At 58.2% G+C, this 26648-nt stretch overlaps 1 protein-coding gene across 1 annotated transcript in view; it reads left to right on the top strand.

Annotated features, from left to right (window-relative positions):
* Window positions 1-24918, top strand: part of TRIM8 (tripartite motif containing 8) — a 37618-nt gene extending 12700 nt beyond the window's left edge. Inside the window, exons 3-7 of the mRNA XM_026069759.1 lie at window positions 19754-19849; window positions 20754-20987; window positions 21862-21893; window positions 22478-22593; window positions 23292-24918. Of these exons, the coding sequence (XP_025925544.1) occupies window positions 19754-19849; window positions 20754-20987; window positions 21862-21893; window positions 22478-22593; window positions 23292-23899 (1086 nt within the window). The 3' untranslated portion in view covers window positions 23900-24918. The remainder of the gene's footprint in view (window positions 1-19753; window positions 19850-20753; window positions 20988-21861; window positions 21894-22477; window positions 22594-23291) is intronic.
* Window positions 24919-26648: the final 1730 nt, after the last annotated feature.

The following is a 26648-nucleotide window of genomic DNA, read 5'->3' as shown; positions in this document are numbered from 1 at the left end:
CAGCACCGAGGTCTCTGCTGGGCTCCTGTCTGCCTCTGCAGGGCACGCGTGGGAAGAGGCCATGCATGGAAATCGTTTCCATGCAGGGCTGGAAACTGAGGCTCAAATATGGATTGCGCAGATCAGCAGAACTGTCCTCAAGCACTGCGGCTCCCCCCTCTTGCTCCTTGAGAGGGTGGAGCAGGCTGGGGTCTGAGCTGTCAGGCACCAATCTCAGTCAAACCTGAAAGATAAATGACACTTCAGGGGCCCGAGATCAATAATGTCAAAGGCTGGTCTGTAATCAGACGAGATTAAAAACCAGTGACAGGCCTCCTCCTAGGAGCAGAAGTCAGCGTGTTAAAGAGCAACAGCAGGGGTTGGTCCTTTGCTGTTATTTCTTGGCGGTGGCTGCATCCAAAACACTCACCCCAATCGCACCCTCCCAGGCTCCCCCGTCATTGATTCCCCCTCCTCAACATCAGCCAAATGCTGCAGCTCTCCTACACCCACCACTCTTCACTGGGCCCCACGCGGCTGGTCTGTCTGATCCTGAGTGCTCTTGCCTCTGGAGGAGCCCATGAGCTGGAGACAGGAGAAATCCAGCCCAGGACTGGTGTGCAAGAGACTTCTGCTGTTGGGGGGTGAACAGGGGGATGCAGGAGGTAGAGGAGGGGATGGAAAGATTGCAGTGGGCCACAGCGAAGCAGGGAGCTGTTTCAAAGTTCTGGCTGTGGGTACGGCAAAGCGATATGTGCCGTAAGGATACTTGGTTTTGAGGAGGGGATTGGAGAGAGAAATATGGGAAGTCAGAGCTGCTGCTGATTGTATTGACTTTGTCTTAAATACGTTGTTTTTACCTATATCTATCTGAGTGTGACGAGCGTTTAGCCAGGTAACACTGCTAGGGTTCAGGGAGGCTTGCTGTTGCTCCAGCAAGAAAGCAGTTGAGACAGGCGCTCTGCCGGGGTTCAGGAGGGCGAAGTCAGGGACCCCCTTTGCATGGGTGCAGCTGCACGTGGGCAGCAGTTGGGTGCCAAAGCTGGGGCCCGGCTTTCCCTGCCCTTGTCAAGCTGCTGCTGAGCCCCAGGATCCGAAGGCAGCATGCACGGAGAGAGGTGCGCGTTGCTCAGTTTGCTGGCTTAAAATACGGTAAGGCGGCTTTCGAGTCCTGCTCTTCCTCCCTCCCCTGTTGCTGCTTGTGGCCTTGAGGGGTTAGCCCAGTTTTCTTTGCTGGTTTTGCTGGAGAGGTGCAGGTGGGGGGCGCGGGGCTGTGCCCATCTCGGAGGGCTGCCGGCATTTGAGCCTTTCACAGCAGCAGCTTTTCTCCCAGGCGCGTGCTGGGCGTTGAGCCGCACGAAGCGTGGAGCGAAGCCGCGTGTCCGTGTGCTCTGGTGGAGCGTGCTTTCCCACGATCGACAGCAGCCGCAGTCCAGCCGAGATGGAGAAGGTGGCATTGATTTATTTTCAAGAGCAAGTTAAAATAAACTCCGGTCCCTTTTTTCTGCGGATCCTTAAAGGGGTACACGCTCTGCCCCAGCCCTGCGAGGCAGGGCCACATGCGGTCGCTGGGGGTTGTGCGAAAGGCCCGAGGAAATAGGGTGTTTCCTCTCTTTCCCAAGCGCAAGGGCGGTTAAAGGAGAAGGGGCCGTGCTGTTCTCCTGACACCGTCCCTCCTGCACGCCGGGAGCTGGAGGTGCTGGTTGCCTTTGCCCCGGGCTCCTCTTCCCCTTCCTCTGCGCTGCGCCCACCCCTTCCCCGCCAGGAAGCCTGGCCTTTGTGTGAAGTAATGCCTCCTGACATCAGCCGGGCGCCGCGATTTCCTGGCGCGAGGGGTGCGAGCGGGAAGGCAAGGGGAAGGGGGGTCGCGCTCCGCCGGGGCAGGAGGAGTTCCTCACCCGGCCGGCAGCGGCACGGCAGGGAGGACGGCTGCGGTGCTTTGGTGGGGGAAGAGCGTGGGGGCTCTGCGCTGCCTCTTTGGCATCTGCCCCCAGCTGGATGCCGAGGGGGGGATAGTCACCCCCTGCCCCGGGAGCGTGGGAGCGCAGCGGTGCTTTACCCACTGTTGCTGCTCAGCTTTCTGTCTGAAAGCACCCCCGGTACAGGGCTTGTCTTGCCTCTTGCTGCCTGCAAATCCACTGCTTCAGTAGGGCCTTTACCCCTCCAGGAGCGCAGGATTGAGCCGTCTTTATCTGAAGCCTGGGCCAGTGGAGGGTCCTGGGTCTCGCTCCCAGAGAGAGCAGCTTGGTGACGCTAAGCAGAAGCAGGAGGGTTGGTACCGGAGGTAGGAACAGAGCCTACATCTCCGGGGACCCAGGCCTAAAACTGGGCTCTGGGAGGATCTTGCTGTCTGCATAGACATGTTACTTTAGCAAGGGCAGAGCGCAGCTCGGCTGCAGAGAGGTTTGCAGGGTGTGGGCTCTTGGCCTCCTCTTAGAAAGGGGCTAATGCAACACATGAGAATTGGCCAAATGCCTTCCAACAAGACGCCACCGCTGGCGTCTTGCCAGGAGCTGGGGGCTTTGCATCTATTTAATTTAAGATGTGTTTACAGACGGATGGTGCTTTGCAGCTGGCTGGAAACTACAGGTCCCAGCATGCTCCCTTGCATGTCACCTGGCTGCTGAGCGCCGGCAGGAGCATTGTACTGTGGGACTCGTAGTCTCTGCGCTCACAGCTGCGGGGGTTTTACTGCCGTGGAAGAGGACTTTAGTTTAGCCTTGCTGGGCAGAGGCTGGCTGCGAAACACAGGCTTGGTCTCTGCCTTCGGCTTTCTTGTCCTCCCACCACCCACTTGCCTGATGCAAGACCAGGTTGGCCTTTTTATCTGACCAGGCTGGGGAGTGAATTGGGTCCTCTTCTTGCACATTTGCAACGTAAATATTTTGATCCCAAGTATGTTGCTGGGAACCGGGCGTCACGTTCAGGAGCTGTGATTCATTCATGTTGTTGCTGCATGGAGCACAGTGAGGCAGTGTTGGGACCCATCCCAGAGCTTTCCTGTGATCGTGGCTGTGAGCGGCTGGGCTGGCGGGGAACATGGGACATCACGTTTGACTAAATCACAGTTTGCTTGATTCCTGCAAGCAAGAAGTGCTCTGCCAGTGTAGTTAAGGACTCGCCACCTCCAAAGTCTGATGGGTGCAAGTGACTTCTGTTTCCATGAAGAGGAAGGAAGAAAGGAGGAGGGAGGAAGAACAGGAAGCGAGCCTGAACGCAGACTCTTGCATTCCCTGGCCACTTGAGTGCAGAAATCCTGCCTCCATCAAGGTCACAAGGTGCAACGCCTCGTGCCCGGTCCCAGCTAGCCTAAAAAATACAGATGCAAAGTGATGCATGCTCAAAACCTGCTGTACATTGAGCCTCATATGAGGCCCCTGCAGGGTTTCCCCAGTGGGATCAATGTTACACAAGAGTCTGGGTGTGTTTTAGATGGAAATGGGACAACCCGAGATGGGATGCTGAATGGATGGGCCTGTTCCAGCTAAAGGATTGCAGTGTCAGGAGCTGTCAGAGCTGGGGCTTGTGGTGTTAGCCAGCATCATTGTTGCCTTGAATCCCTCTACAGGGGCAGGTTTACCCCAGGGTTATAGAGGGAGGTTGGTGTCCAGCCTCTCATGAGTGCCAAGCAGTGGCAGGTGTTTCTCCAACACTTGCTTTCGCTGCTGGTTCTCCACTGGTCAGAAGCTAGGTAGATCTTCTAGCGTTGCTCCCTCTGATTTGGGATGGGGTTGGGCGATCGCCGGCAAGGGAGGAGAGGCATCACTGAACCCTTCATCCCAAGGCTGCTGCCTTGTCCCCTTGCACCCACGACCCCTAGGTGGGGAGGGCGGGAGGGGAGCTGGCTCTCTTCATCCCCTTGCGTGTCTCCATCGTGTTTGGCCGACGAAGCTACGTCGTCCTCGCGCTGCTTAAAGCCAGGTGCAGGCTCTGCAGCGCCCAGATTCGTTCTGGCATCCTTCGTTAGACGGTGTTTGTTCATGCTGCATTTTTCTTTTTACTGGCTTGTTTGGACACGCACTGGTACATTCACGGCACTCAAACAGTAACGTGAGTCTCTTTCCCATTAGGAAAGGGGCCAGGATTTGGGGGGGGCTGGGAGGGCGGTTTAAGCAGTAGTTTCTGAGATATTTCCTTCTGCTGCCACACCCAACATGAAAGAGCAATATCCGCGGCTTCAGCTGCTATCGCAAGGCTCCGAATGTATCTCTTTTAATATAGATTGGTATCATTTTGCATTTTAAAGTAAAAACACGCTGCAAGCTGCAGACAGCTGTCGGTTGGCAGCTTTGTTTGAACATCTGGTATTGCTGGGCTGCTGTTCAGCACGTTCTAACTATGGGATTCATAAAGATTATAATCCAGGCTTTCAGATTCTGAACAGCCGCCTCTCAAAAAATGGAGGAAAGCGAAAACCCAGGGTCTTTCACGTACGGAGACAGTTGAGGGGGTCCTTGGTGCTTAGCAGTGACACATCGCGGTCGAAATACAAACCTTCCACAGCAGCAGAGCTCTCGCCCCGAGGTCCGGGGTTGTGCCCCTGCTCATGCGAGCGGCTCAGGCCGCTGTGCGGTTCTGAGCCGCAAACGGACTCGCCGTACGCGGGCTTTAGTGCGTGCAGGTGTCGAAGGGCCGCTTCAGGCCCGTAAAACGCCGCGGAGAGCCTGGCGTTGGGGGAGCTGTAGAAGCGCAAAGTTCCCTTTTTCGCTCTCTCTTTTTTTCCAGTTTGAGTGCCGAATCCAATTGAATCTCATGTTCTTCTGGGTGGTTTCTCTTGCTGGTTAGCTGAAGCAGCAGATTCTGCTGCGACTTTGGAGTCAATGTTTGCAACGGTTATATGCAGCAGCAGGACTATGTTTCCTTCACTTTAGAAATCAGTGGTGGAGCAGCCAAGGCTTTGAATAAAGATTTTGATGTGTCAAAACCTTGTTTTCAAGAGAGCTTGAATCCCCTTTTCTTCAAGGAACCAAAAGGTTGAGATAGCCGCATTTGTAAGTCCTATCCATTCCTCTGCAAGTTAGGCACTTTCATTGACACCTTTTAGAGTTAAGCAGCCTCTAAGCCCCTAACAGGTTTTATAAATCTTGTTAGTTGATCTGCATTTTTGCAGAGCTCTTTGAATCCAGCATATAGGTGCATAAGTCACCTTGACTTTCCGTAAGACTTTGACTCCCAAGTCACTTTCAGGCTCCATTTGTCAGTTGGAAGTGCACAAAAAAAAGCCCCCCCCATCTTTATTAGAAAAACGGCTGCCTAGAGAAATCTAGCTGTGCTCCAGTTGGTGCAAGCCAGTAATAGGGGTGCATATAAACCCGTTCTGCCCTTGTTTGTGTTGATTTAACTTACCAGTACAAATTAAAATAGCCTTGAGCAGTTGGAAGTTTAACTAGATCAGTTGTGAGGAAAAAAAAAATCACGGCCTTAAAATCCAAGCAGAGTCTCCTTTCTCGAGCTGCGCTGAGCCCGGCGAGGGGCTTGTGCCGTGGGCGCCGCCAGGCTCCTCGGCTCTAGGTCACCATGCGAGAGGCTGCAGGTTGTTGCTCTGGCACTTTCTGATGGTCTCAAGGCTCGGATGCGTGAGAAGCAGGGGAAGGGGGTGCACGCAGGTATCGCAGCAGGTACTCAGCTCGTAGGTGCTGTCTTTGGTTTCCTCAATAACCTCCTTGCGTGTCCGAGTCCTCAAACTGGCACCCTCCAGAGAGGAAGCTGCTGCTCAAATATAGACCCTTGCCCTCCCTGCCAGCCAGGCAGAGGGGTGGGAAGCGGAAGGGGCTGTTGTTCAGAGCTGCTGCTCAGGTCTTGCCGTGCCAGGGCTGAGCCAGGGTCGGTGCAAAGCAGAGGTCTCTGGGCAGGGAAGGGAGTCAGCTCAGTCTTCAATAGGAGGATGGGTGGAAGGGGCTGGCTGTGTTTCTCCCCTGCAGGGAGAAAGCTCTGAGATCACGTAGGCCAGCTGGATTTTGAATCCAAGATGTTTGAAAGAGCGTGTCTCAATATTGCAGGGGCTGCAGATGGGGGTAGATTTGCTGCCAAGTGATGAGAGTGGGTCTTTATGGGATGACTGCTTTTGAAGGCAAGGCATCCTGCCAGCCACAGTTTGGGGACTGCTGGCCGGGACCCTGAACTTGCAGCACATTTGGAAGATCTTGGGATACGACAGTTAGAAAAGACTGGGACGGCAGCAGACCAAGGCAGGATTGGGGGTGCTGCCAAAGTTTGTTTGTTTTTTGTGGGGGTTATGGAAGGAACGACTCATAGCTGATATATCAGAGCAGTGATGAAGGGGGCTTGGGTGAGAAGCAGGATTTTGTGATTCAATGAACCAAGTTAAAACACTAAACAGCCACCCATTTTTGTCACCACCCGGTCCTCCTGGAGTCAGCAGACTGCTTGTGAGAGCCAGTTCAGGAGGATGATCCAGCTCAAAGTAGACTGCTTTGTTTTACTGGGTTAATTTCTCGTTTGGGTCCATGGTTGAGAAGGGGCAGGTCCGTGAAACTGGAGACAGAAGAGGGGAAAAAAGGGAGTTTGGGGCCACAGTAGCTTTAGTGTAAATTGGTTGAAGCTTTCAAGAAACCACAAGCACAGAGTGTGCTGCAGGCGGAAAGGGCAGGACTTCTTGCATGATTTCTTACACTCTCAGAGCACACTGTGAAACCTGGTTAATCCTGTTCCTTCCCTGCTCCCCACACTGGTCAGTGCTGCCCTTCTCCGAGCTGGGAAACTGGGGCCTACCATGAGGAACTGATTTGCCTGGGACAATACAGCAAGTTGGGCACCTTCCTACGTCGCCTTCCAGAGGTTTGAGGAGCAAACTCATTTCTCTCTCCCCCAGGGTCCCTGCACTCTGGAGCACCTTAGCCTGGGCTTTTTCAGGCAGGCAGTGTCACTGCAGGGCCTGGCTTTTATTTTCTGGAATGTCAGGGAGGAGGTACAAGGATTTGATGGCAGTGTTTGTCAGCAAGGGCCAGATGTGCTCCACGTGTTGGTGTCAGTCCAAGGCCTCAAGTGGCTGGAAACAGTTGCTCAGAGTGCTTGGGTTCAGATCTGAGTCCCGAAACTTTCTACAATGTCAGAAAGTCCTGTGCCTTCCCCGTCATGGCGCTGGCTAGGTGCCAATGCTCCGGACGCCAAGTTGAGGTCCTGTGAGCTCCCAGCCCTGTCTCCGGGAAGGCAACCTGCCTGCTCGGGGGGCGTTTCATGGTGGGTTGTGCCTTAGCCTGGAGTAGGAGCCCTGTGTTGGGCAGACAGCTCAGCAGCGGGGTGAATCCTGGCACTGATTTATAAGCAGAAGGCAGTCCCAAACCAGGACGGTTTTTCCCTAAAACCAAAATAGGGGGAAAAGAGCTCCTCCCTTGCATCCCTAGTGGCAGAGAAGACACGGACCTTGTCCTTCATAAACACGAAGCCAAGCCCTGTGACTCTTTCTGGCTCTCTCTGCTCCCAGGCGAAGGCAGCCTGGACTGTCCTCCCTCCTGCAATCTGGCCGGGAGTCCTGCGGGCTGGGAACGGCTGCTGGCCGGAGTCCGCGCCCAGGCCTGGGTGGGGATCTCCTCGCGCTCCCTTCACAGCAGAGGGAAAAAAAGGTTTCTTGAGCTCCTCTCTGCCTGAGGGCCTGGTTGTGCTCGCAGCCACAGCCCTGTTGGGCCAATCCGCCCCGTTCCCTGCATCCCCCTGTCCCCGCTGTGATCTCTGTGCACCCGGCTTGCTCCAGCTGCTTTGTCCCAGGGTCTGGGCCATCAAGCAGGGGGGAGGTTTGTGCATGTGCTGAGCAKGGACAGCAGAGCAATGTGGTTTTGCATATCTCCACATCTGCAGGGACGAGGGGAAGGCAGGTTTGCAGTTTGGGAGGGGACGGGGCCCAGGTGCAGGAAGCATGGCAGCAGCCGCGTGAGCCCCATGCAGCGAGGAAGTGCCCCATGCAGCCACGCGACGGCCTTGGCTGTGGGCCTCAGCGTGCCGGTGGGAGAGGGAGGGCTGGGAGCGAGGCCAGGGGCTCTTGGAGCTGGTCTCTGGGTCTTGCTCATGCAACACCCAAAAGCATCTGCTGTCCCCTCAGCCTCGGGTGTGCTTGGGGGAGGGCTGGACAGGATTTTTCACGTGCGTGAGTCCTGCAGGCTGCTGAAAGGRTGCTACTGAGGGAAAACAACCTTCCTGGGTATCATTTTGTGAGAAAATTGAGGTCTAAAGGTGATGGAGCAGGAGCTGCGAGTCAGTGGTGRAGCTGGGCTTGTCCCCAACTCTGTGGGGCCAAGGGCCCAGCTTAATGCCACAGCTGGTGCCACCTTGCTGAGGCATTGGGGAGGGGGTTGGCAGCAAGGGACGGGACTGCGGGAGCCCTTCTCCAGCCAAGCACCGTCTCTGCTGGGTCCTCCCGGGGCAGGAGGCTGGCTGGGCACCTCTGTTTTTGGAGGGGTTCACAGCCTGCAGCATCGCCCATAGCAGGCACCCCGTATCAGGAAGGCTGTTCAGCCCCATGGTGCTGCCCTCCTGGACCTGCTCCAGGCCGCGTCCAGAGCCAGCGGCCTCATCTCCCTGCTCCTTAATCTCCCTTATCCCCCTTTGCCCCTTGAAGTGGCTGTCTGGCCCTGCTTAAAATTGGKGTCCGAAAGCTGCTGTGAGAGCCCCTGACCTCCTTCTCCCAAAGCCCCATTAGGTCCCACAGTGGCTCTGGCTGGTCACCAGGGTGAGCGAGTGCTGTCCCAGGGCCTGACGCAGGGCCTCCTTTTCGGGCGTTGGCAGCTGGGGACGTCATTGCGGGTGGGCTGGTGGGGAGGGTGGGATTGCAGGGGGATTAGGGGCAGGAGGACGCGACCTTCACTGGTAAATGTGGGTCACGCTCTGCAGCTTCCCCATTGCCTGATGGGAGAGGGCATCTTCGCTGTGAGCAGCTGGGATTTACTGACTCTCGCTGGAAGGGCAAGGGCCGATTTCCATGAGCGTCGATGGAGGTTGGAGGAGGGARCGCGGTTCCTCGTTCCCTGGCGTTTGGTGGGTTCGTGCTTTCTCCAACAGCTCTGCAGCTGTCACAAGCCGTGCTTGCTACCGGATCTGAGCTCTTCCCTTTCCTCCTGTGTGGCAGCGCTGCTGGGCAGAGCGGCTGCCTTGTGCTCCGGGTTGAAATCCTGCCGGGCTGAATGTAAATTGATTTCTGGTAGGTTGATTTGCAAATCCATTCTCTGCTGAAACAAATGAAGATATCACCTGCTTCTCACATAACCCCTTCCTTCTCCAGCAAACTCCATCTCAGGCATGGCCTTGTGTTCCCGTTCATGCTGTGGGCCGTATAAAATGCATCGCCACAAGTAATCCCTGTGATAGAGCCCRTGGCAGCTCAGCAACAGGCAAAGAGCAGGAGGGGAAACAGAGGCCCAGAGAAGTGAATTAACTTCCTCAAGGTCGTTCTGAAGGTCACTTTCAGGCAGAGAATAGATCCTGATTTCCTGGACTCCCGAAATCCCACTGCTGGCCCCATGCAACACAATACTCCTTATTTTCCCTTTGCTAACAAGTTCTTCCTCTCTGCTCGRTGTAAACAAGGGGAAAAGCAGTCCTTGGCTGCTGGGATCGCTGCGGTCCCTTAGCACGAGCTGCAGCCCAGGATCTGCTGCTTTGAAGGCTCAGGAGGAGCCAGCTGAGGCCACCAGTTTGTCCCCCGGCGGTCAGGGGAACGCAGCTCTGAGCAGAGCTGTTTTGGGGAGCCCAAGGCAGAGTTGCAGTCTTGCTCTGTAACCTGTGCCACGTCTCTCTGCGTGGTGCTGTCCGTCTCGGCCCCGCGGCCGGACCTGCTGGGGAAGGGAAGTGGTTGCTTTCTGATCGGGTCTCCCCAGCTGCGATGTTCAGTTGTGCTGCTCTTGCTACGTGCGACTTGGGTCCTGCAGGCTGTCAARCAAGCGGGCGCCACATTCAAGAGCCCTGACCCCTCTGTCCGGGTGCTCTTCCCCCTCCAGAGCCAGCGCTGCTCTCTCCCCACTCGAGACTCGCCTCCACCCTGCAGATGCCAGTACGAATCGGAGCCCCCCACCACCACCCCAAGCTGAGCCAYGGAGCAGCTCCCCCCCTCCGAGACGGTTAGGGGCTGAGAAAAAGGGAGGGCTGATCCCCTTGCCCTCACCTTTGGCCCTGCACAGGCCGTTTCCGAGGATCTTCCTAGGATCTGGCCTGGCTGGCAGGAATAGGGCACTGCTACTGCATGTCATTTCCTTTCCAGGCATAGCTGCCGGCCGGATGCAGGACCCGGGGGAGGCCGGTCCCTGGGGAAGGGCGGGGGGGCGACGCGGGGAAGGGGCAGGCAGAAGGGGCCCCTGCACGGCAGTGACACTGCGGATCTGAGTCCCTGCCGTTACGAAAGCAGAGCCGAGCAGTGGGGAGTGGATGCAGCGGCCCCCCCTCCCCTGCCCCGCTCGTCCTCCATCTGCTGCAGCCAGTGCGCACCGCTGCAAAGTGTGTGCTGCCCCACGGCGGTTTGGGAACAGCTGGAAGGAGCCAGGCCACCCCAGGCTACCAGATGTTCAGCTTCAGCCCGGGCACCTCCTCCTGCTGGGCTGGCGGGGGGCTGGGAAGTGGCAGGGGCTGCGCACTGGGACATGGCTTGGGCAGTGCTGGCGACGTGTTAGATGCAGGCAGAAGAGCGTGGCTCGCTCTGCTCTCGCTGTCCTGGGGTGCTTCAGGGACAAGGGCTGACCTAAATACCTCCGGGCAGACGTGAGTCATGACTCGGAAGAAGCATCTGGCCGCTGTGTACCAGCCAAGCTATAGTGATGCCCCATACTGAGGTAGACGCTGGAGTTGGGACATGGGGCTTAACCTCATGATTTCTCCTTCATGCTTCCTAGGGAAGGCTCGGAGATGTCACCTGCTTGGGCCAGACCAGGCAGTGTTTCACAGGGCGATGGGACAGGTGGGAAGTTTCTCCACCCAGCCTGGCATGAGAAGTGGGCGGAAAGTCACTGTTGCAAAAGGCGTCCTRTGTCCTCTCCCTGCAAGCCTGTGCTGGACGTTCAACCTCCAGCCCTTTTCCCTGAAACACCAGCTCTCCTGGCATTTGGGGAGTCCCCTGGCATCTAGCAAGGGGGTGTCTCTGATGCCCGTGTGCTGGGCAGCTGCTGCCCCCATCCCTAGCAAGAGCAGCTATTAATGTGCTGGAGGCTGCTCCCTTCCCCTGCCGGGGATAAAACTGCCTGATCCTGCTCAGAGAGCACCRTGAGAAAAGCGAACCCCCGAAATAACGTGTGTGTGCTCCTGGCTAGCCGGGGGAGGTGAAGCCGTCCTCCTCGGCCCTGAGACCTCCCCTCCTGCCTGGTGGTTACTGTAAATTTGTGCAAGATGAAACCCCAACCAGAAAACATTTCCTTCCTGTCTCTGCAAACGGATCGGCCTCCTGCAAGTAGCGCGGGGGCTGGAAGTTTTAACGTACTGGTTCTCCCCGGCTCGGGGCCGGGCGCCCTGTCTGCAGTGGGGTAGGATGGACGGGCCGGAAGGCCTTGGTGACAGGTTCGCTCCTCGCCTGCAGGCGCGCGGGGCCTGCAGGGACGTCGGTGTTGCCCCTGCCGCCAGGCTGCAGGGCGGTGGCGTCGGTGGCACTCGCCCGCAGAGGCGTGCGCCGCGTTCGATGGGCAGCCCCGGGGGAAACCCGCCTGGCTCAGTGCCGTACCGGGGGCGCAGGTATCCTCTGCCCCCCGAGGCTGGAGAGCTCCCCCAGGCTGTCCAAGGGGATGCTGAGCCACAGCATCCCTTACTGGCGCCGAAATCCAGGCCTTAAAGGCACCTTGTTCCAGCTCCTCTTGTTCTTCCCAGGATGGTTCAGGCTGGGGCCAAACTCCCGTGCTACATTTGGCAGCCTGCCCCTTTCAAAACTCCCCTGTGACTGCAGTCAGGTGCGGTGCAGAAGGTCAAAACCTTCCACGTTTGAGCAATTTCTTGTATTTGGGGGACGGGGGGGACGGGGGGGGCGGCTCACGTGCTCTGCCCCCGAGTCAGCCGCACCGTGACAAGAAGTGACGGAGCATTTTGCAAAGCATCGACTTTTGTTTGCAGGTGGGGGATGCTCTCAGAAGGGATCAGAATAGCTTGTAGCGTAGGTTTTTCTCAGAAAATTGGCTAGTTTATTGTAGAGCAGGGCTGAAAAGCAGGAAGTTTGCAAGTGGGAGGCAAGGGGAGGTGAAAGTGTGCACTTGCCTCCTAGGTCCGTGGTTGTGGTGCATTAAAATTCAGTTGCAGCGACTTCAATCCCATTTCCAGCTCTGTGCTGCTTCACAAGGGGAGCCAGCAACCTCTTTTCCCCAAGCAAGCTCTGTGTCAGGATGCTCGTCTCTCAATAAGGGTCCTTGATCCTAGTCCCTGGGCTCAGCTGCAGGTGTCTGGAGCCATTCCCAAGAAAGGCATCTGCCCTTCATGGCTTCTTTGCTCCAGTTCCACCTTCCTCCTCCTCGCCCTTCCTCCCCTTCACACTCTGTGCTGCTCCCTCAGTTCTGTCTTTCCGGTTGTTGCAAACAATGTCCTTATTCACTCGGTGGCTGTGATTTGGCTGCAAGGGGAAAGAGCGAGTGCAAAGGAGAAGGAAGGAGAGAGGTAGAGATCCAAGCTCTCCTGCCCTCGGCCAGCTATCCAGTTGGATTTAAAGGGACTGTGTCGAGCAGTCTGGATTTCTGCTCCCTCCCACACCCAGCACCCCCCCCTCCAAATTTGGGGTGTCTTAAAATTCTTTATTAAAATCCCAGTGGAATTTGGTTGCATGGTGTCATCCAGTACGTGAATTGTGTGGCAATCCTCGCCTTGCAGACTGGGACAGAAGTGGGGACTTGCCTGAGTGATGGGGCAGGCGCGAGCAAGGAGGGAGGTGCGGTACATGGTAGCAGAGCACACACACACTGTCTAGTCTAAATTTTTTCATCCTGGTTTCTTAAGGGAACGAGGGCTGTGTAATCATGCTGTTTGTCCATCTGCCCTCCTGTAATAACGTCTGAACCCCTGGCTAATTGCTGCCCAGTTTGATGGAGGGTGTGAAGTAGCATCCTGAAAGCCAGTGCGCAGAGATTCGGTTATCTCTCTTGCTGGGAGAATGGCCCTGAGGGGAGCACAACCTTTATCAGACATCCARGAGTCCACACAGGCCTCACTTTCCTCGCAAACACCGCAGCTGTAAGCTCCTCCAGGTTTTCACTGCTCCCACTCTTGTTTAAAACCAAAGCTGCTCCATAGGGCTCGGGGCACCTTTCTGGCTGTCACGAAACACAAGAAACCGCCAGGCTCCTTCCTAATCCCAGTCGGAGTCAGGCTGGGGCTGACGCGAAGCTTAGCACCTCCAGGRAAGAGGTGCTGCAGGAGAAAGCGCAGCTTAGACAAGGTTTGCGGCGCGCCAAACGCTCATGCGGACTGGGGTCTTGCCACCAGCTTTCCCCTGGGAAGATCTTCMCGCTGTGGTGGAATAGCCAGGAGAAGGTCTGCATAGCCCTGGAGGCGCAGGACACTTCCTCCTCCACCTGGCCGCTGGCCGTCCCCGGCACGCAGGACTCCCGACTTTTGGTTCTCCTCCAACCCTGTCACAGGGCTTTGCTGCCCAGCATGGCCGGACCAAGCCGTGACTTACTCCTGCTGTGCCGGTGGCAACTCCAAGGTCACATTCGGCTGGGCCAGATTTCGTTTGGGGTTTTGAAGCAGGGAAGGGGGAGCGCTGGGCTCTTGCTGTTGAGCCTGAGAGGGCTCCAGATTGGGCAGGGGTATAATCCGCAGCTACCATGCGCTCAGCGCCGACCGCGGGCTTAGCCCTGTCCTTCAGGAGAGGACAGCGGTGAGCCCAGCGCAAAACAAGCCAGGGAGATGTCTTGCCCGCAGGTTTCTCTGGCTGTGGTCTGCCTGCGAGGTCTCGGGTGGCTCTGAGCACCATCCTCTGCCCCAGCATCCCCTTTTGCAGCCGGGTAATTGTGGGCCAGGAGAGCGGGGACCGGTGTGCGTCGCAGGACTGAGGCTTGTGGTACTGGAGTCACATAATGGCTCTCAGATGAGGAGCCCAGATGCCCTGGGTCTTCGAAGCTATTAAACTCTTTACTGTCATCTTTGTGTCTTGTGGCTTCAGACGTTTAATCTTACAGATGTTCTGGTCTATAATGCCAGCCCTGTCCCCCGCCAGACATCCCCCCCCCCCCTCACGTAGACGTATGGCTGGAGTTCCTCCAGCCCAAGTTACCATGAAATTTAGCATCAAGCCCCCAGGGCTCTTCCTGCTCCAGAGTCACGGCCTCGGTGCTGTCACCTCACTAGATGCCTGCAGCGGGGAGAGGGTGCCCCAACTGAGTGACGGGTCCGTCGGGGCTTAGCTTTAACCCCAGCGCTGGCGTTGCCCGTTGGAAAGTGGGTTGGTTTTGAGGGAGCACCAAGCTTCCTCCCCGGTGGCAGTTTCCTCACAATTAGCGCCGGGCAGATAATTATGGCAAACGGTTTGCTCCACAAGCACAGCCCGTCCTTCCTGCTCGGGCATCCTCCGTGGCCGGGCTTTGATCTGACGGGTGCCTTTTGACTTGGCGAGCAAGTCAGCAAGCCGTTTCTCTGTGCGCGATCCCGCCAGGACCCATTGCGCACGTCCTCGCCAGAGGGAGATTTTGCAGTGCTTTCTTTTCTTTGTGCAGAGACGTTCCCCCAAATAGTGTTTCACTCCCGACGTGTGATTACGGGTATTCGCAGTACCCCAAACCAGCCCAACTTCTAATAAACGCACCCAGGGATTCACCCCGCTCGGCCTACGGATAATTGAGCAAAGGATAATCTCACTTAACTTCTCCTTCCCCCTTCAGCAGGCCTGTGGCCTCCTTGGGGTTAATGCCCATCGCGTGCTTGCAGCGTGGTGCCTGTCTCACCTCCTCCGAGGTTGCAGCTTGCCTTTTTCCTCCTGAGAGAAGAGGGAGATTACATTTAATTCCAGCGGAATAAGCTGGTGTCCAGCAAGTGCCACTGTCTCGCTGGGGCCTGTTGGAGCTAGATGGAGCATCCGCTTACCCCAGCCGCAGATTAATTTATTAATTAATCTGTCAGATTAATTCACATCAGCTCTCTGCTGGCTTTGGCATATGATATCCCTCCTTGCTCAGGGAGTCCGTTTATTGCTCTGACAACTGTGGTGGGAGATAACAACAGATTTGGGATTGGAGGGGCCTAATCCTTCCAGGAGCTGAGGACCCTCCTCGTGTGTTCAGCTTGCAGATGAAAGGCACAGTCATTGCCTTCTGTATATGTTTTGTACTACCTTCCTCCTCCAAAACCTGCAGCTGGAGGGTCTCTGACCACCTTCCTGTGCTTGCACCTGCTGTGGTTTTACTCCTAGTCTTTCAGGCAGATTATTTTTGGTGGCCATTCTGCAAGCTCACAGGACCTCCTCATGTCTCAGAAGGCAAACTAAGATCATCATTGACTTGCTTAGAGTCCAAGAAGGACTCGCGTAAGAGGAATATACATGGAGAGAGCTCCGGTTATCCCAACATCAAGGTCATGCATGAAATATGAGAAATTACCCTGAGAAATTCTGATCCTGGAGGAGGAGGAGGAGGAGTTCATGACTTCAGAAATACCAGATTTGGGAGGGGATGGAAGGGAAAGGGATATATTTTCCTTTTCAAAATACCTAAGGAATTCGATCTGTGCTATAGAGACAATGAAATTTCTCTCCTCAGTGCCAGAAGGGGTAGTTTATACCCATGTGTCTTGTTAAGGCTTCGGTTGCTGTGGGTGAAAAACCCTCCCATCCCACTGCAACCTCAGATACGTATGGTTTTTAAATCACTCTAAAATCAAGAGAGTGACTCAAATGTGAAATTAAAAAAAAGAAAATGCTGTGTCCTCTATTCTCTCAGATTTCTAAGCCTTTGGGTTGTATTTCAGCCACTTTTCCCAGCTGTGAGGGACTATTAAATTAGCTTTTTATATATATATATATATATATAAAAATATATATATATATAAAGTTATGTATATGTTTATAATTTCATGTAATCGTACAAGTCCAGGAGTTGGAACCTTAAAAACACATGGCATACTGTGAGATTTGTTAAAAATTACAAAAGTTGGCAACTGGGCCGTGGCGGCTGCAGGACAGTGGAAAGGCAGAAGAAGGTACYGGCGTGTCCAGGGCTGCCTGGTCAACCCCGTGGCTCCCTCCCTCACATCAGCAGGGCTGGCGGGGCTGCAGTCGGGCCCCGAACGTGCGAGCGATGAGAAACGGTGGGTGCCCCTGCGAGGGCGGCCCTGCAGCGTCGGGGAGAGAGCCGGGCCCGACGGACCGACGCGGGGTGGGTCTGGCTGCGCGCGGTGGAGACGGCGAGTCTCTCCCGGCAGGGAGGGAGGCRTAGAGAAGGGCTTGGTGTGAAGGCTCGGTATGTTTTTTGGCTCTGCGGCTTGGAGAGGGAGAAATTCAGTCTGTGCTGCGAGATCTGCCCGGCTCCCGGGCTCGGTCAGCCTTCGGCACGCTGAGTAGTTGTTGGCCATTCGGCGGATTGGGCTGGGGTTAACCCCACCACCRTCCTTAGCAAGCCAGGCTTTCTGGGCATCAGTGGCCAGTCTCCTGGCAGGGCGCAGGGAGGACAGCATTTCATCTTCCCTGTTCGTCTCTAGAGATGGACATTGCTACAGCACCTCCGTGTCCGGCTCGCTTTGCCTGGTCCCTAAGGGTACGGATGCATTTCACTGAGCGGCAGGAGCGCTGTGCGTGCAGGGGGCAGGCGGTCACCAAGTCTGTGACCAGGCAATCGTTTCCCAGCCGAGGTGAGGCCAGACCTGTCCGAGATGGGCAGGGAGGGTTGGGGAACCCCTGGGAGGACAAGGAGAGCTCCTGGGGCCTGGCCAAGCCCAACCACTTGCAATAACCAGCCACTGGGCCTCCAGAGGGAGGGTCCCACTGGGACCAGCAGACTCCTGGAGGCGGCTCTTGCATTGGGAGCTGCTGGCTGGCCGGTGCTCAGTGTGTCCTTGTGGTCCTGCCTTTGGTGGGCCATGGCGTGCCACATGGCTTCACCACGGTGGGCTTCAGTGCCTCGCCACCTGTCTTCAGCGCTGCCAGCGCTGGAAACGCTCRCTGCTTTCACTGGAGCCACCAAAACGTCCAGGATCCCTTGGAGCTTCGTTCCTTGCCAGGACTGGAGATGTGCTAATGAATCGCAAGAGCAGGGTCGTGGGGTGGCTTTTGCTCACCTGCGCCGCAGCGTGGGGTGTAGGTGGGCACCTCAGCCCTCCCCGCGGATGTGGCCGGGGACGGAGTCTCTGCTCAGCACCTGCTGCATTTTCTGCAGCGGGAAAGCTTTTCGGAAGCGTTTACCCTGGCTCTCCCTGGCTGCCGTTTGCGACTCTCACCACTGCGGGTTCCTGGAAATCCCAGGGCTGCCTGGAGCTGGGCACGCTGACGGGCTGGTGGGATTTGCCCGGTGTCCGGAGACCGGAGGGTGCGGAAGTCCCAGCAGCAGGCAGCGAGCAGGCTCTGCCCCACGTAAGGCGACAGGCAGTGCTGGGAGCTCGGCGCGCGGGGCTGGCGCGGGCGGCTCTCCCGTCAGTCGACCGCGATTTCGGCGGGGAAATTCCAGCGAGCGGGGTGATGAAGTGGCAGCCGCGCTCCGCCGCGCGGCTTTCCTTCRGGAACGGAAGCGAATCGCGCTGGCAGCCCACCGTGCCCCTCCGACGCTCCCGGCTGATCCCGGCTGTGCCGAGGCTGGAGGTGCTGGAGACCTTCCGAAAAACAAGAGGCGGGAGGAGGCTTCAAATTCCTGCTCGTGCGTCGAGTCGGAGGTGACAGCCTTTCCCTGCAATGCAATTAATCCCGGCAGCGCTTCTGCCGCCCTCCCCCTCCCGCCTCGTCCAGGAATTAATTACTTGATTATAAATCCCCGCGTGGCGGTTTGTCGTAGYGAGAATCCCCTCGCAATTCGGCCTCGCTGCCGGCCGCTCTCCGTCTCGCTAACGCCGCGGGGCCATCGCGGGCGAGCCRAACCCCTTTCTCCTCCCGCGGTCACCACCGGCAGCTTTTCCCGCTGGCCGAGCCGGTGCCCGGGGCCCTGCGCGTGCCTCCTGGCGGGAAAGCCGGGCGGCGGTGCCAAGCCGGGGAGCAGATGACTCAGACACTTGTAGCCATTTTGGGGTTTTTCACGCCTTATGTTTTGTAGGGGGTGGCGGTGGGGGGAGGGGGTTGACGTGAGCCTGTGTTTTTTGTCTGTCTCCTGCTGGAAAATGTATGGGCTGCTCTTCCCAGAAGGAGAGCTCTGCTTTTTTTTTTTTTTTTTTTTAAATGAAGTTGATTTCAGGGGTGTTTTGGAAAGCCCGTCTCCTCCTGCCCACCGGGACAGAGCTCTCTGCTGCCACGGGAGCAGAACTGAAAACACGTCCCTGTTCGGTCCAGTGCAACCAAACCTCTTCTTTAACCTCGCTTACAAAAGAGCCGTGACAATGTATCACGCGGATCGGGCGGGGAGATAGATGCCTTCAGACATGCCCTGCTCCAGCTGCTTGCCCCTACGGCACAAGCAGACCTGGGCAGATGCCAGCAGAGCAAAGTCGCCCGGATGGTGGTGCCCTTCCTCCCTGCAGCCCTGCGTGGGGCACAAGGGCCGGGGCGACGATGCTCCGGTGGCCTCTTCCCTCCCCGGTGAGCCCGTGTTTGTCGGAAATGAGCCCGGGCACTCTGGACTCCGAGCTGCGCTGTTGGGAATTTGTCTTCTCTCTGCCACCAACCTACCGTGCAACCTCGAGTGTTTCTCCCCGCTCCTCTCCCTGCTCCCTAGATATCGCTGCCGGCCCCCACCAAGGGCTCATCCAGCTTCGTGCTGTGCCAAGGGCCGGTTGTGTCAGATCGGCGTCGACCAGGTCCTTCCCCTTGCAGCAGGTCACGGCCGGGGTCTGACCGCGTCCCTTTGGCCCCAAGGGGCTGCCAGCAGTGGGGATGGGTTTAATCCTGCCCAGCTGCTGGTGAGGGCACCATGCACAAGCCAGGTTGTCGAGCTGCTTGCTGGGGATAAGGTTTTGTCCTGGTTATTAGGCCGATTGCTGAGGCCCAGCCCCGAGGAGCGAGTCGGGGGCTGGCAGCGTGGCGGGGAGGGCGAAAGCGGGCTGCGTGCCCCCTCGCTCTGTCCCTCCCGATTACACTGACGCTGGCTCTGGGGCTTGTCACGGAAGGGCGAAAGGATTTGGCACGGCGTACGGGTCTGCGAGGGGGAAGGCGGATGTCTCGCGGGAGCCTGCTGGGGATGGGTGATGGCCTCCAAGCGGCCCTGCCGTAGCCCGAGATGAGCTGCTAGGCCATGGGGATGCTGCCTCATGCTGGGTGTCTCTGTGGGGAGATGCTGGCACTGGCAGCCTCCATCCTGGCTGGGGATTGGAGGTCAAACATGAGCCGAGCAGGAGCTGGCGGTGGTGCTGGGTACGGCGAGGAGTGCTGCTTGGGGTCTGCGAGCTGGGTGCGCGTGTGGCTGAAGTGTGCGCTCCATCCAGGGGACCTAAAYGCAAGGTCTCCAGCCCGTAAAGAGGCCCAGCATGCACAACCATCGTGCRAGACCATTGAAAGAGTGAGTTTTCCGTCTCAACCAATTGCGCTGGGACTGATCCCAGCCATGTGCAGGCTTTTGGCTTAGCAGGGACATCCCGGCATRCTTGGAGACCCAGGAGGAAAAGCCAGGTTGTTCCTCCTGGGGAGCATAGGTAGAGCTGGTGCCAGCAGCMCCGAAGCTTCCCAGCGCGCGTGGCTGTGCATGTTGCTGCCACGGACGGCTCTCCTGTCTCTGACAGCCGCTCCCCTCTCTTGTCCCTGCAGAAGATGCTGATGAAGCAGCAGGACCGCCTGGAGGAGCGGGAGCAAGACATCGAAGAGCAGCTCTACAAGCTGGAATCGGACAAGCGGCTGGTCGAGGTAGCTGATGCTTTTGGCCATGCTGTGGCCAACCCTGGGGACCATCACTTTCTGGCACTGTGGGGCCTGGCTTCTGCTGGGGGGGGGGGGGTAGCAGTGACCCCAGAGCCACGTGGACAAGGAGRAGGAGGGAGGACAGTGCAGGGGAGGAACTGCCAGCCAGCCCAGCTGGTACATGGTGTCTCCATTTTGGTCCTGGCGGTCCTCCTTTTGGGGGACATGTTGGGGGCTGCCCCACAGCCTCATGGGTCTTGGGGTGAGTAGTGAGGCCAGGAAAAGGTCTGGAGGTGGGAGATCACAAAACAGGGATGTGGTGGGGAGCTGCTGAAATCCCCTGGGCGTGGAAGGTGGGTGCTTTGCTGGGACACAGATAAAATGAGATTTGCTCTTGGTCCTTGAAGCCCCTCGGCCTCTCAAGGCGTGGAGGGGAGGGCTATGGAGCATGGTGTGTCCCCAGCCTGGGGTTTGGAGGGCTCAGTGGTGGGGATGGGGTTAGGGATGGGGTTGGGGATAGGCAGAGTTTTCTCGAGGGAGCGCACCGGGACCCAGACTGCAGCTGYGCCAGCCGGTCTGCACACGCACCTGCCTTGGTGGTGCGGGGAGTTGCTTGGCTTTAGACCCTGGGAGGTGATCCCCCCCCAGCCCCCACGACATAGATCCAGGGGATCTACTGGATCAGCAGAGCCTCCGCACTAGCTCCGATGGGCTTCCTGGCACACAGGAATCCTATATGGCAGCTGGCCACAGGGTTTGCTCTGTGTGAGCATCCCTGCAGGAGAGCAGAGGTGCGAGTGCAGCTCTCGGTCCATACCTGCCCCGCTGGGGGAGGGAACCAGGTGTTCTGGGACATCACGGAGAAGGTCGGGGGGTGTGGAGGAGGCTGACCCTGCTCCTRTGCCCCCAGGAGAAGGTGAGCCAGCTGAAGGACGAGGTGCGTCTGCAGTACGAGAAGATGCACCAGATCTTGGACGAGGACTTGCGGAAAACCATGGAGATCCTGGACAAGGCCCAGGCCAAGTTTTGCAACGAGAATGCGGCCCAGGTCCTTCACCTCAACGAGCGCATGCAGGAGGCCAAGAAGCTCCTCAGCTCCGTCCAGGTCATGTTTGACAAAACTGAGGACATCAACTTCATGAAGGTGAGAAGAGCAGTCCCTGCTGGGGATGAGAAGGGGGGGGTTGGCTGTACGGGAGCCAGGAGGTCAGGGAGGGATGGGGCACAGCAAGGAGCAGGCTGGGGSCACCGTCGGCTCCAGCAGCCAGTTGGTGTAACACGGATTAGCTGATTTCTCCAGGGGCTCGGTGGTGGCAGGAAGGTGAGGAGGAGCAGGGGACATTCAGTSTCCTCAAGCCCAGCAGGGATCAGTGCAAGGAGGGAGTGACCAAGGACATGCTGCAGCTAGAAATGGGTCRGGGCAGCCTGTGCTGGGGGAGAGGAGCTTTTGGGGCTTAGAGCCCTCCTGAGCCCTGCTGGACTCAAGGCTGTCCTAGCCACAGGTCCTGGAGCCGGTGCCCAGACAGGGGTGACCCCTTTGCTCTCCGAGACGGGGAGGGCAGCAGGATTTCCCAAAGCTGAAGGAGATGCACCSTCTCTGCCTGCAGGAGGGACTGGATGAGCTCTCCCGTCTCCTGATCCCCTCCAGGCCTAATCCCCTCCTCACATGCCCTGAACAGCTCTGCTCTGGGCTGTAGAGATGACAGAGCCCTCCCCCTCCTCCCGCCGAGCTCYGGGGGCGCCTGGGGCCTTAGCAAAGAGGCTTTCCTGGGAACCGGGCGCCTCGGCGGCCAGGCGGGGTGACRCCCTTTGGGATCGCACGGGGCTGTGATCCGGGGCATCCGCAGGAGGGCCAAGGCAAGGAGCACGGGGGGGATTTGGGGCAGCTGGAGAGCTGCTGGGGGTGACCCAGCCTGGGGGTGGCCTCTGGGCTGGCACATGTCCTGGGGACAGGACGGGAGACGCTGGTGGGTGCAGGGACTCTCCTTACTGACCAGGGCTTCTCCTTCCCCTCCTAGAACACCAAGTCTGTGAAAATCTTAATGGACAGGTAAGCGCGACAGGCAGGTGTGTTCGGAGGGGAAGGGGGCTGTGGCGGGAGGCGGCGGCATGACAGACGGATGAGGAGCAGGGCCAGGGATGCTGCAGGGCCTGGGAGAAGCATGCTCCGTGCCTCGGTTTCCCTCTTTGTCCAGGGAGGATAAGAAATCCTCTCCCAGGGGCTTTGAATCAAGTTCTCCCCTTGGCCTAGAGGAAATACTCAGCTTTGTTATAAGTTAACCGCCGGGTGCATGCAGGCAGCTGGGGTGGCGATGTGGGAGCTTGTGGGGGTGCTGGGTGCGGGGCCAGGGCCAGGGCTGCCGGAGGTGCGCGGCAGACGCGGGGTGTTCAAAGCAAGGCTGGACGGAGCCACATCCTGCCCTGAGCTGCCGGGAAAGGCACCAGCCAGGAGAAGAGAGCCGGTTCTCCGCTGCCGTCGGCACTGCCTCCGTATGGAGGGCCTTCAGCAGGTGTTCGGGCCCCGGAAGGGTGCAGGGGAAGGAGCTGAAGCGGGAGCGACTGGGGGCAGTGTGACCCTCACCCGAGTGTGTGTTGTCCCTCACCCTTCTCCTCTCTGCCCGCGGTCCCCAACAGGACCCAGAACTGTACAGGTGGCAGCCTGCCCCCACCCAAAATTGGCCACCTCAACTCCAAGCTCTTCCTGAACGAGATCGCCAAGAAGGAGAAGCAGCTCAGGAAGTTGCTGGAAGGTGGGTGACGCCTGCAGGCCTGTGTCAAGCCGCCTCGTGCYGTGCCTCTCCGAGCACTTGTGCAGAGGCTGTGCTTTGGGGTGGTGCCACGGAGGGGCTGGCCGTCAGCAGGAAAAGTCCGCGGGAAGACGGGGGCTCAGCCTGTGGGCAGGGATGGCTGGGTACCGAGGTGGTCCCTTGCTTACAGCCCACGCCTGGGAGCAGACCAGGTCCTGCAGAAGCTTTCCAGTCCTCTCGTAGGGGATTTGGGTTGTGTCAGCCAGGCTGCCCTGCTGCGATGCTCTGCGGCAGATCCTGGTCACAAGCGCTTTGGGAGTGAGCTGTGCGCAGGCTCAGCCCGTGCACGTTGGGGGAGCGGCGCTTGGGACCCGTCCAAGCCTGCAGGCAGGGTCGCCAGGGGGCCCTGCAGATAGGTGACCCCTCTCTTTGCTGCCAGCAGGGCAGCCTGGGCCATCCTCAGCGCATGTAGGGCCAGAGCGCGGGTCTCAGGGCTGGCTTTGATGCCGTTTGGGTCACCCAGCCAGAGCGCCCCGGGTCTGCCCTGCGCCGTGCAGAAGGCAAGCCGGGCCGCTCGCCTCCGTACGCCGCCGCAGAGCCTTTGCGCTCGGGGACGGGTTTAGCAGCGCAGCTTCCCCCCCCCCGGGGAAGGGCCGTCGGGGGGCATCTGATGTGGACGCGCTTCTGTTGCCCTTCCGCAGGTCCTCTGAGTACCCCGGTCCCGTTCCTGCAGAGCATCCCCATGTACCCCTGCACTGTCAGCAACTCCGGAGCGGAGAAGCGCAAGCACTCCACCGCCTTCCCCGAGGGCAGCTTCCTAGAGCCATCGTCCGGGACTGTGGCGAGCCAGTACATGAGCCAGGGCGCTTCTGCTGGCGAGGGGCAGTCCGCACAAGCCATGGTGCCTTGTAGCTCCACGCAGCACATTGTTGGACTTCCCAGCGGCCCGCAGCCGGTGCACTCGGGCTCCGTCTTCAACCCATCTCACTATCCCAACACCACGTCATCTCAGCAGTCCGTGCTCTCCCAGTACGGCGGGCGCAAAATCCTCGTCTGCTCAGTGGACAACTGTTACTGTTCCTCGGTGTCCAACCACAGCGGGCACCAGCCCTACCCCAGGTCGGGGCACTTCCCCTGGACAGTCTCCTCGCAGGAGTATTCGCACCCGCTCCCGCCTGCGCCCACCGTCCCCCAGTCGCTCCCGGGACTTGCCGTGAGGGAATGGATTGACGCATCCCAGCAGCACGGACGGCAGGATTTCTATAGGGTCTACGGCCAACCTTCCGCTAAACACTACGTCACCAGTTAACCGTCAAACCCTCCGGAGAGTCCTGGTTAATGACGCGTTCGGAGATAAAAGTCTGGTTTGTTTTGGCTTTTTCTTTCTTTTAAATCAAACCCAATTTCCTTCCCACCTCACGCCCCTCCAGGATTTTGGGGAGGGTTGTTCTCTCATCTCTCTTTTTTTTTTTTTCCTCTCCTTTTAAATCAAACCCAATTTCCTTCCCACCTCACGCCCCTCCAGGATTTTGGGGAGGGTTGTTCTCTCATCTCTCTTTTTTTTTTTTTTCCTCTCCTTTTAAAATGAAATAATAATGTTTTTTTCCTTTTAATTCTTTTTTTTAATTTAATTTTGGAAAGTCCTTCCTGCCCCTCGCTGGGAAAAGACGAGGGAGAAATTACCGAGAAGAAATCGACAGGGATTTCGGTCGGGCGCCTGGTTCTGTGTGTCACACTTTTACTCGCTACTCTCTGGCTTTGGAAAACTTCCGAAGGGGCAATGGCTCCTTCTCCGTTTCAGTTTCTCTGAGTTCATTTTTCTGGTTTGGTTCAGTTTTTCCCTTCCCCTCCCTCTGCTCTTTCCCTTTTTAAAAAGAAAAAAAAAAAATCTATCATTGATTCAGTATGAAACGATACTTGTAGATTTTGGGTTTGTTACTTTTTTTTTTAACGGCTGATTTTTTTTTTTGCGTTAAAAGGCCACTTCTCATGCATATTGGCATTTTTTTTTYCYTMTTCTTTCAGAGGTTTGTAAATACACAATGGCAGGAAATTTAATGCACAAAAAAAGGGAAAAGAAACTTTAAAAAAAAAAAAAGAATAAATAATAAAAAAAAAATCTGTTCTAGTTTTCAGGAGGGGAAGCGTTGCCGAAATGCACCCCCCCCTTCTGCGTATCGCTGATGCAACTTCCTGTAACAAGCACTTTGTATAAAAAAAAAAGTGGACTTCCTGCTACGAGGCACAGGTATTTATTCTGTAACCGATTTTAGAACACACACACAAAAAAAAGAAAATATTCAAATAAATGTGATCACTTAGTGCAAACGCTTCGCTCTGCTGCAGCTCTTCCCCCGGGAACGGCAACTCCGGCGGGAGGCGCCGGCCTCCTTTTGGAAACAGCCCGCTCGCCCCTTTCGTGGGGCCGCCGCGGAGGGGACCCCGAACCCTCCGTCCSCGGGAGAAGGGCCCCATCCCGGCGGGCTCCTTCCTGCCGGAGCGTCTCCATCGCGCTCGGCCGAGGCCCCGGCTTTGGCCGGCGCCGGCGGACGCGTGGGAGGGGAGCGGGAGCCGCCAGGAACATCTGYGGTTTCTGCCGCCGCCGGAGCCGCCCGGGCAGCCCGGTCCCGCACYGTGCCGAGGGGCCGCGGCTCCCGCTACGGGAAAAGCGGCGTCGGGGCCCGGCCCGCTCCCCGCCAGAGCCGCATCCTGCCCTGGCTCCAGAACAATCCCCATTGTGGTGGCCGGGGCCGGCGGCTTTCCTGCCTCCGCGGGGACCCGGCCCCCCGCATCCGGCCCGTCCGGCTGGGGACCCCCAGGCCGGATCAACGGCGGGGGGGGGGGGGGGGGTTGAACTCGCCCCCTTTCTCCGGGGCTGCTGCCGCCAGCCAGGAGCAAAGGAGGTGCGAAAAGGGACGCAGGCGGCGAGGGACCCGCCGGGAGCCGCGGCCCCTCCTGCTGCCCGGCCTGGCGCCGTGGTGAAGCAGAGCGGCTTTCGGGGGCCGTGGGGGGGGCGTTTCTGCCCTTCTTTTCCGGGAGGGGTTCCTTCGGGGTTTTTTTCCAGTGGTAAAGGATCATCGGTTTCCCTCTGGCTTGGCTTCTCTCCGCGCCRCCTCCCCTTGGCTTTCCTTCGTGGAAAATGGGAAGGAGAAACGATCTCTGGAAGAAATTCATGGGGAGGAGGGACCCTGGCGCCCAGGCCCAGGTCCGATCCTGGGGGGGCGGCAGCGGGCACCTCCCAAATAAGGTGCCGTATCCAACCCTGGGGAGAGCGCCGCCGTGCTCGGACACCTCAGGAAACGTCCAGACCCTGCAAAGCCGGAGCTGAGCAATGCCGTGGCTCTCCGGATAAGACCTACCCCGCGGCTTCCCGAAGCGTACCGCACTGGACCCGCTTCCTCCCGCGCATCCCAAACAAAGTCGTAAATCATTCGGGAGGGCAGAAAGGCCGGAGCRAATCCAAGCTGCTTTTTCCCACTGAGCCGCTTCGTCCGCTTCCTGCCTTTCTCCAGGCTCGGATGAGGCTGGCCGGCCCCACTGCGCCTGCCGGTCCTTGCTGGGGGGGAAACTGAGGCAGGGGCACAGGCCTGTTGGCAGCCCCCGGACCCGGCGGGACGTGGGCTGGGCGCCCCCGGTTTGGGCTCACAGCTGTCCTTCCTCCTCCTCCTCCTCCTCCACAGCTGCCTCCTGCCGTCGGAGCCGGCAGCTGCCGGCCCCGGCGTCAGACATTAAAGCACCTGTTGCCCACAGCCGGGGGGGGGGGGGGMCACACMSGYCCCCCCCGGCGCCTTAGGCGGGAGCAGGGCGAGCAGCCGGCAGAGCCGGGGGGGTCGGATCGGCCTGTCAATAAACAGCTGGAGTTGTGAACGGGGAGAGATGGATCAGGAGCCGGGGGAAAACATGTCACGCAGCGGGAAGGGGAAGGAGCAGCTGGGCCGCCCGGCTCGGTGCCTGACGTAGGACGCGGGGCCTGGTGGGAAAAGGATCCCGGGGGCCGGGCGGCGCTGCTGGGGGGGGGGGGGCTGATGGGGAACAGCTGGAGCTGGACACGCACATCT

This window comes from Apteryx rowi, unplaced genomic scaffold, assembly GCF_003343035.1.
Source record: "Apteryx rowi isolate R43461 unplaced genomic scaffold, aptRow1 scaffold_3, whole genome shotgun sequence".
Lineage (NCBI taxonomy): Eukaryota > Metazoa > Chordata > Aves > Apterygiformes > Apterygidae > Apteryx > Apteryx rowi.
The sequence above is the reverse complement of the archived record's forward strand: the minus strand, read 5'-3'. Positions and strand labels throughout refer to the sequence as shown.